The sequence below is a fragment of the Nannospalax galili genome, unplaced genomic scaffold, assembly GCF_000622305.1.
Source record: "Nannospalax galili isolate Female #2095 unplaced genomic scaffold, S.galili_v1.0 scaffold405, whole genome shotgun sequence".
Classification (NCBI taxonomy): domain Eukaryota; kingdom Metazoa; phylum Chordata; class Mammalia; order Rodentia; family Spalacidae; genus Nannospalax; species Nannospalax galili.
Window position 1 is genome coordinate 573,042 of NW_008354532.1, and position 10,063 is coordinate 583,104.

The 10,063-nt window shown below is 38.5% G+C and overlaps 1 protein-coding gene across 3 annotated transcripts in view; it reads left to right on the forward strand.

Annotated features, from left to right (window-relative positions):
• Positions 1-9,369, forward strand: part of Klhl8 (kelch like family member 8) — a 67,757-nt gene extending 58,388 nt beyond the window's left edge. For 2 of the 3 annotated variants that reach the window (XM_008851744.3, XM_008851745.3), the window contains 4 exons: positions 3,101-3,269; positions 3,479-3,638; positions 6,884-7,085; positions 8,112-9,369. In XM_008851744.3, the coding sequence (XP_008849966.1) occupies positions 3,101-3,269; positions 3,479-3,638; positions 6,884-7,085; positions 8,112-8,235 (655 nt within the window). In that variant the 3' untranslated portion in view covers positions 8,236-9,369. The remainder of the gene's footprint in view (positions 1-3,100; positions 3,270-3,478; positions 3,639-6,883; positions 7,086-8,111) is intronic. The other variant, XM_029555338.1, reaches the window with a different exon arrangement.
• Positions 9,370-10,063: the final 694 nt, after the last annotated feature.

The window sequence follows — 10,063 nt, forward strand, 5'->3', positions numbered from 1 at the left end:
GGGGGGGAGGGTGGAAGGGTGAATGAGGCTTAGGAAGTCCTGGCGCGGAGAGCTGCGCTGTAGACTTACCCCAAGAGGCCTGAGGATAGTAGTAATAAGTACTTTTTAACTGATACAATAAACTGAAAAGCATCACCAGAGAAGTAAGAGTGGGCGGTGGTGGAAGGGTGAATGAGGCTTAGGAAGTCCTGGCGCGGAGAGCTGCGCTATAGACTTACCCCAAGAGGCCTGAGGATAGTAGTAATAAGTACTTTTTAACTGATACAATAAACTGAAAAGCATCACCAGAGAAGTAAGAAGGAATTCAAAGGTGTAGAGTGGTAAAAGTCAAAAGAAAATACAATTTTAGGTAGTAGGAAATAGGCAGTGGTGGCATCTGCTCCTGTGGTTTGCTGAGAGAGGATTCTATCATACTTCTGCCTTGATGTAATATCTTTGTGCTCTAGAGAGTATGCCACAGGCTCACACAGACCTGAAAGGAATTTTTTGTCTTGGTTTTTTTTTTTTTTTTTTGAGACAGAGCCTGTCTCTATAGTTCAAGCTGGCCTAGAATGCTCTATGTAACTGAGTTTGGTCTTGAATTTGAGACAGTCCTCCTAATTCAACCTCTCAAATGCTAGAATTATAGGTATGAGCTACTATGCCCAGCTGGTCTGAAAGTTTTTATAGCCAACAGCATTTTGTAAGCTTTAATACCTTTGAGGAAAGAAGTTCGTGAGACTGAAAATCAATGATAACATTATTCCTAATTCTGTCCTAGGATATTCTCTGGCAAACATAGAATCTCTGGAGTGTCTACTTTCTCTGGTACAGATTTAGCACTCCTGGTCAATAAAATCTGAAATACTGTTAGCAGCACTCAAAAAGTTTCACATCTTCAGCCAAAATTCTGGTTAGATGAAGGAGGTGCTCTCCAGGCCCCACCCCTTACTGAGGAGCTATTATTGGCTGTTGATAGCTGCTGGGGGAGAATCTTTCTGAATGTGTGACCACTGGTAGATTTCCTGTGAGCCAGTAGATAGTCCCACACCCCATGCACATATGTACAGTACTCATTGGGCTTAGTGGGTTATAAAGAAAATAGGGACATAAAGTTAGGAGGAGGCCTTGTTGGGGGAGATTTGGGGAGAATTGGAGGGGAAATGGGGAGTGGGTATGGTCCTATTGCACACATGTATGAAATGCTCAAGAATAATGAATTAATACTTTGACATTTTTCAGATTTTGAAGTTTTTGTAGGTTTTATTTTTTTGTTTCTTGCTTTGGGTTATGGTTTGTTGTTGTTGTTGTTTGGAAACAATATCTCACTCTGTAGCCCAGGCTGGCCTCAAACTCATAATGATCTTCCTGCCTCAGATGTCTGAGTGCTGGGATTATAGGCATGAGCTACCACACCTGGCTTTGAAGCGTATTTTTATTTTGAATTTTCAGATTAAGGATTCTGAACTAGAAATGCTTATGCAGCTGTTCCATCCTGTAAAAATTCCAAAATTGGATAAAATCTGGCATCATAACATTTCATAACATTTCCTCAAGTTGTAATAATACAGAGTGCCAGATATGGGCCAGGCATTGTTTATGTGCTTCATCTATGTAACACAGCAAAAGCTGGATCTCGTTAATGAAAGAATTAAAAACCAGAAGGAAGCTCAAAGACAGTTTTATTAAAGTTTGAAAGAAAAACAGCAGGGCAGGCTAGCTGAATATCTTGGCAGCTGTTGGGAGAAAGGATGTGAAGAAGAGAAAAGGCCATGCCTTTGGGTTACAGTTTGAAAGATGGTATGTGTCAGCAATGGAGGAGGCAGCGCCTCAGAGAAAGAGTAAGAAAGCCAGTGTGTCAGAGAGAGTGTAAGCAACTCAGAAAAGGAGGCAGGCCACATGACAGAGGCTCAATAAGTGGTTGTGTAGAGCAGGGGCTTCTGGGAAGGATAAGCACATTATCTCAGTAAGGGAATATTATTCCTCTCATCTCCTTAATGTGTTTTCAGGTAAGCCAGCTTCCCTAGAGCATGGACCCCTGGCCAGATGATTGATAGGCCCAGCTGGAGTAACTCTTAAGGGAGGAGACAAGAATATGTAGTGTTCTAATCTTTAGAGCAGATCAGAATGTCAAGTGCCCAAGAAGTGGCAAAGCTGGTGACTGCCTTTCTAGTGTTACCAGTACCCAAAGCCATGAGTGAAGGGTTCGGCCTCAGTGACTTCCAAGGCTACTGTAAAAGTTTTTGAATAGCTTAATTTTTGATAGCTACAATGTTTTCTTTCTGTTTTTTTTTTTTTTTTTTTTTTACAATGTGTTCTTTAAGACAGATAATTTTATCACATAAGAATAAACTTTGGATAGGCGCTAAGTCTTCCTTTGAAAGGAAAGAAATGTTCTTCAGAAATAAAGCTTGTGATAGAAAAATGAATGTTCTTTTGTATGGCAGTGTAAGGAAACCCTACAACAAAGCCTGCTCTTCGATCACATGAATTCAGAAATGAAACTGGCTTTTTGACCCTTAACAGCAAATAGTTTTCTAGTAACCCATTAACCTCTCAAATATATAGCTGTATATTTACTAATCAACCATTTTGAATTTCTACTGTTGTGTTTTACTGTATTATCTAGTCTGCATTTAGGACTAGGGTGTAGCTCAGTGGTAAAGTGCAAGCTAACTAGTGGCAAGACTAAGTTTAACTGCCAGCAACAAAAAGACAGAAAGAAAAAGAGCTCAACCCAAGTTTATAGTAGCCTGTGCAGGCTATGCACTGTACAGCTTTAAAGGATCTATTCACCTAGAGTTGCAGAGTCTGGGAACCATAGAGAACCTGCTCAGGAACTTTAATAAATCTCAAAATAATGGAAGATTATTATAAATACACTTAGAAGACTACCCTTGGTGGGCAGCGTTGGCAGGCAGATCTCTGTGAGATTGAAGCCAGCCTGTCTATGTAGTGAGTTCTAGTCCAGCTGGGGCTACAGGGAGACCCTGTCTCAAAAAACAAACCAAAGCAAAAAAATTTAGATTATCCTTAATGACTTCCATTGATAAAAATGCTCTCACGAGGTTTTTCCTGGAAACAAATTCAGATACTAAACTGTGTCTCACTGTTTTTACAGGCGAGGAATTGCCTTGGCCTCTTTAGGAGGCCCAATTTATGCAATTGGAGGGTTAGATGACAATACTTGCTTCAATGATGTGGAGAGATATGACATCGAATCTGATCAATGGAGTACTGTGGCACCAATGAATACTCCCCGTGGAGGAGTTGGCTCTGTGGCTTTAGTAGTAAGTTATACAGCACGCCATTGAAATGCATTGCATCACATCCATAACCAAATAAGGTCTGATACATTCAAATCACCAGCATGTGGACAGTGCTCATATGTCGTATTGTTCACAAAATATTGTATTCTTATACATTCTGGTCTCCCAATAGGATCATAGATGAGTCAATTTAAAATCTAATACACATTTTGTTTGTTTTTCCCATTTAGAACCATGTCTATGCAGTGGGTGGCAATGATGGAGTGGCTTCCTTATCCAGTGTGGAGAGGTACGATCCACATCTGGATAAGTGGATAGAAGTTAAAGAAATGGGTCAACGAAGAGCAGGCAATGGAGTTAGTGAACTTCACGGTTGTTTATATGTTGTTGGTGAGTAATGATATTTCTCTAACATATTGAGGCATACACATCATAAAATAATAGTAATAAAAATATTATTACATTTAAAAGGGGAAAGAGGCCTAAAGATGATTTTATGTATGACATACACAAAAATTCAATAAAAAATTTAAAAATATATTACATTTAACCTTTAGTAACCTTTTAAATTCTTAAAAGTTGATATTAATGCTTCTTAATTTAAATATTCATCTTTCATAATTAAAATTCCTACCTCTGTATTTTCCAGGAATAACAGATTATATCTAAAGTAGGCGATTGCATTTAATTGAAATATATATTTGTAAATATAAAGACAAATTAAATATGCTTTGTTAAAGGATCTAAAGACTTGTATTTTTAACTTCATTTCAAAGCATATTGCATTGAATACTTAAAGAAACCTAGTGGATTTTCATATGAAGGCTATGTCCGTATTGCTTACTGACTTACGGAAGTGCTGAATTGGAAGGACCACTAGAGCACTGCTTTCTCGAGTTAATTTGCATGTAAACAGTCTGGACTAGGAATGCTGAAAAGAAAGGTCTGGGTTCTGTATGTTAACAGCTCCTAAGTGATAATGATGGTTGCAGGTGCTACTTCTAGAAGCAAGAGCTTCAAAGAGTTATGAGATGGGAGTAGTAGTGCCTGTCTTCTGGAATTAGGTTAGGAACTGGAGATGTTTGTTATGCATGGGAAACTGTAGTTACCCAACACATGAGTCACTGTGTTGTGATTAGCAATCCATTACAGAGGAGGAAATGGTGCTCAGAGAGGTTGTTAAGAGTGTGCCATCCTAAGTGGGACATACTGAAGCACATTGAGTGGGTTACATGGTTTATAGAAAGTATTGTTAGTGTTTCATATTAGTGTTTAAATATCCACATGTAGAAGCAATGCTGAATCTTCCTGTGCTGTTGAATGCTGAAGAAGAGAACTAACACAGCCCACCTTTCTCTCACCTCATTTCCTAAGCAGCTCTGTGAGGTAATCTGTTGCAGAGACAATGAATAAAAACCCATGGTCACATGCCTGAATAAATGATAAAGGCAGAATTTGAACTTGAGTCTGTGAGAATCAAAGTGCCATTGCCACCTTTCAACCTCACACTTAACCGTAGATAGGTTACCACAGGGCACATGACAACAGGAGTGTCACTTTTGCAGCAGCTTTTTTTTATATATTTTATTTATCATTTTTAGTTTATGTGTATGAGTGTATTGCCTGTGTGTATGTAAGTGCACCCATGTCGTGCAGTGCCCATGGAGGTCAAAAGAAGGCATTGGATTCCCTAGAACTGGAGTTAAATTAGGTTGTTAGCCATCATGTGGGTGCTGGGAATTGAACCAGGGTCCTCTACAAGAGCAGTCAGTGCTGAGCCATCTCTCCAGCCCTGTTGTTACTTTTTGAGTCTTTGGGTCTTTATAGCTAAAACAGACATAAAAATGACAACAACTCAGACTGACAACTAACACAACCCTCTTGGGATCTGGAGATAGGTAAAGTACTTGCCTAGCATGTAGGAGGCCCTGAGCTCAATCCCCTATACTGAAAACAACAACAACAAAAACCTTGTCATTCAAGTCCTATTTAAAATTGGTGGAACTGATTTGAATAATAAAAATATGATGGTGTGGGTGTGTCTAAAAGTCTAATTACAATATTTTGTTTCTTCCTCTGCCTTGAATTTTTTTTCCCATTGCTACGGATTGAACTCAAGGCCTCTTGTGTGTTAGGTAAGCTCTTGGCCATTGAGCTATGTCCCCAGCACTGATTTCTTGTTATAAGTTTATATGTATTATCTAGGGAGATGAAATGGAACCAATAAAAAGGAAGGTTATAGAAAATATAATTATTAAAACTTGATCTTCTACAGTAACATGAACAATAACAAATTTGTTATTTTATTACAGGAAAGATTATAGTTGTGATGACATTATAATATGCTTACTGCCAAAAATTCATCCAATTATGCACATAAAATTGGCAAATTTTATTTCATTTCAGTTGATACAATAAGATTAAACCCATTAGAGGGATGTCACTTGATTTTTTAAAAAATATTTATTTTTACTTTATGTGTGAGTGTATTGCCTGCATATATGTAAGTGCACCAGTGTCATGCAGTGCCCATGGAGGCCAGAAGAGGGCATTGGATCTCCTGGAACTGGAGTTACAGACTGTTGTTAGCTGCCACGTGGGTGTTGAATTTGAACCCAGGTCCTTTCGTCCTTTCTGAGAGCAGCCAGCGCTCTTAACTGCTGAACCATCTCTCCAGCCCTTGCTTTTTTTTTGTTGTTGTTGTTTGTTTTGTTTTGTTTTAACTGACCTTATTTCCGAAGAAACTGATCACAGTATCAACACTTCCTCTTCTCAGGAAAATAAAGGAAGTCACCAGAGAGAGCTGTTACTCATTTAGAATTATGGGGGAACCTGAACCTAAAAGAACACACTGTTAAAGTAACAGTCTGTATATATCTCTCAGGAATACATTAAATACATGATCTGTAGAAAAGAACATTATCATGTAAACTGTGTGCGAAGAAGATACAGCTTTGGCAAAAATGGGTGAGGATTCTGTCATGGTCACCATCTCAGTAATTATGCTGGCAGTGATGGTATTGAGAAGCACTGGAAGGCTCAAGCTTCTATCTGGATAAACCGTACGATTAGTATAGTTCACTCCTTTCTCAAAGCCTTCCCATTATTTAAAAGTATAGCACAAGAAAAGGAATCTCAGTCTTGCTTGTTCCTAGGAGACTAAGAACAAATTATATGATTTTTTTTTCCTGAATTACTTTCTACAGGAATTTCAGTTTGTTTTTTTTTGTTTGTTTGTTTGTTTGTTTTTCACTTTGAGATTTTTAAAGCTGGCATGGTAACAATACAGCTATAATTCCAGCACTCAGGAGGCTGAGACAGGAGGATTTCAAGCTTGAGGCCAGTTTGGGATATATAATGGCACCCTGTCTCAAAAAATTCAAACCACAAAAGAGGAAATAAAAGGCAAAAAAGAGTAATCCTACAGTTATAGTAAAATACCAATTAAGTTAAATTATAGAAAACTCTCATAGTTGTTGGTGGTAGATGGGTATTAGGGTAATTGTTTTTTTTCTGATTTTCTCTAAATCATTCTAAAATAGTTTTAAAAGTTGGAGTTAGATAAGCTATTGAGTTGAGGCCTAGTAGTAAGTTTCTATAAAATGTAATGCTGTTTTCAAAACATTTCTTCATAGGTGGTTTTGATGATAATTCTCCTCTGAGTTCAGTGGAGCGGTATGACCCTCGAAGCAACAAGTGGGACTATGTGGCACCACTCACCACTCCCAGGGGTGGAGTTGGGATTGCAACGGTGATGGGCAAAATCTTTGCAGTTGGTGGTCATAATGGCAATTCATACCTAAACACAGTAGAATCATTTGATCCAGTGCTGAATAAGTAAGTAGCATGCTTTTCCATGCTTTAATGGAATGTATTACTCTACAGTATCAGAATAGTCCTCCCTTAGCCACTGGGAATCCAGTCCAAGATCATTCTCCCTCAGTGGATGCCTGAAACACAGATAGTATCCAACTATATGTGGACTGTGCTTTCCCCTATACAGACTACTTAAGATAAAGTTTAATTAATTAATTAGGCACAGTAAAAGGTTAACAACAATTAGTAATAAAATAGAAAACTTTTAACAGTATACTGAAATAAAATGCCAGCATCACTGTTCTTTTTTTAAAAAATATGTATTTCATTACTTTTAATTTTATGTGTATGTATGTGTTGTCTGCATGTAGGTAAGTGTACCCATGTTGAGCAATACCTGAGGACAGAAGAGGTTGTTGGATCCCCTAGAACTGGAGTTACAGACAGTTGTTAGCTGCCATGTAGGTGCTGAGATTTGAACCTGGGTCTTCTGCAAGTACAGCCAGTGTTCTTAACCGCTGAGCCATTTCTCCAGCCCCCAGCATCACTGTTCTTACATGTAGCACCATTATCAAGTAAAATAAAGGTTGTCTGAGCAAAGGCACTGTACTACCATTACAGTTGGTCTAATAACTGAAATGGCTTCTAAGTGATGAGTAGATAGCATCTCCAGAAAAGACATACTGACCAGAGACTGCCTGATGTCCTAGGCAAGGCAGAGTGGGTTCATGTAAGATTTTGTCACACCACTCAAAATGGCATGGAGTTTGAAGCATTTGAAATTGCTTATTTCTGGACATTTCCACTTAATTTTTCAGACTGTGGTTTGCCATACATAACTGAGGCTGTGGAAAGCAAAACTGTTGCTTAGCGGGGGATACTCGGCACTGCTAGTTGTAGTCATTAAAATAAAGCGGAATACCTTATCTCCCTCTAGAAACTCGCTGTCTTTCAAAGCCAGTCCCATAATAAGGAGCTTTTGTCTTGATTAGTATTTTTTGAGTAAATTGTGCTTTTAGATAACATTCTTGTTCTCTGTCTTTTCAGATGGGAGCTAGTTGGACCTGTGTCTCACTGCAGAGCTGGAGCAGGTGTAGCTGTATGTGACTGTTTAATTAGCCAAATTCGAGATCTAGGTCATGGATCTACTAATGTGGTTGACTGTATGTGATCTGAGCTCCAACCACCAACAATTGAGTTATATTGGACAGATGGGAAAGACAACAGACATTTTGATAAGACATCATTTGAAATTTACAGCTACCGTTCATTTGAAATTTACAGCTACCGTTCTACTTAAATGTTAACTGTTTTATTGTGACTAAATGCAACTTTTGGAATGATAGCTGAAGGACTGTTAGGAATGAAACTTGATATTTGTTGCATTAGCAAATAATGGTGCAGGGAAGGAAGGCAGTTTAGCTTTGAAACTACACCTGCTCTGAAAAATGTTTAGAGTAGTGCCAAAACCTTGAAATACCTGTTTATTTTGATGACTGAAATAGAATTTATTGAGTTTGTGTCTGTTCTTTGACCTGAAGGTATTAGCTTCAGATACTATATTTTTCCTAGAGGAGAGATTAGAATCTGTCCATCAACATGAGGGCATGTGAACCCTGCTCCTCTGGAGGGTCATTTCTACTTGGTGCTGATGAATTTGTCTTGCTTTATGTTTCTCTAGATGTTGGCTTTCCAATTTCTTGGGTATTTACAGAAGCAGGAAAAATATTTTTGTCTTTCTGAGTGTCACTTAGATGTATTCTTGAAACCATATAGACTTGCTGTAAGAAGTCCTTCCTGCCAGTATCAACAGCTAGAGCTGCACTACTCAGCTGTGCTGATCCCACCAAGCCAAGTCCACTGGTTTGGTTTTTTCTCATCTCATGCAAAACATGACCCTGAGGGCATCCTAGCAGTGGCTTTAGAGTTAACATCATTCTTATACCCAAATGAGAGACTTTGAGACAGAACAGAGGATATGACTCCCTACTGAGAGAGAGCTGAACACACCTTTAGCTTTGATGTACTTGTTTTATTTTAGACCCAGGATCTTTGTCGTCTCTTGTTATTTGTCACTGTCCTGGTTTTTCTAATTGTACAGATCTGGATTTATTTATTATCAGGAAATGAATGCATTTGTACAAAATCCATCAGTGGACTATAGTTTGATGATTAGTTCAAGGTTGTCATTAATCAATAGAACACGTTGTTGGTAAAAAATAGAGAAAAATGAAAACTACTAGTTTTTTCATTGTTTAATATCCTCCAGTGTGTTTATTGAATATTTCTACAAATAAACTTGAAATTCAACATATAGCTAATCCTACTTAAAAAAAAACAGCTATTTTTTTCTTCATGTGTGTTTGTGTGTGGTGTGCTTGTTTGTGGGAACACGTGTGTGGGGTGCATGTGCACATATGTGTGCATTCAGGTGCAGTCCCAAGATTGTTGTCCATCTTACCCACAGAGGCTCAGGATCTCTCAGCTGATCATAGAGCTCTCCTATACAGCTGGTCTGGATAGCCATTTTGTCCCCAGAGACTCCCTGCCTCCTCTTTAGTGCTGGAACTGCAGGCAGGCCACTATACCTGTGTGGCATTTACTTGGGCGCTGGGGATCTGAACTCTCAACCTTATGCTTACAAAGCAAGCACTTTACCCACTAAGCTGTCTCCCCAGCCCCATCTTCATTGTTTTAACATTGTAAAATGCCCTATTCATGATGTGCATATATATTCCATTAATATTTATTAAGAACATCAAAGTATCCATTTCATGTTTTCAGCACTGTCTGATACCTCCCTTGTAGCCTTCCTTAATTTCTCTTTAGTCATACCTTTGAATGTATTTTAGTTCCCTGCTGGTCAGTTATCTGATTCACATGTCAGGTGGGGTAGGGAACAATACTTCTCCCAGTCAACAAGAGTTTCACTGATTCATTAAATGTCATGCTGGACTTGTTAGTACAGTAGGGTAGGATGCCACATTCCAAAAGCCAGT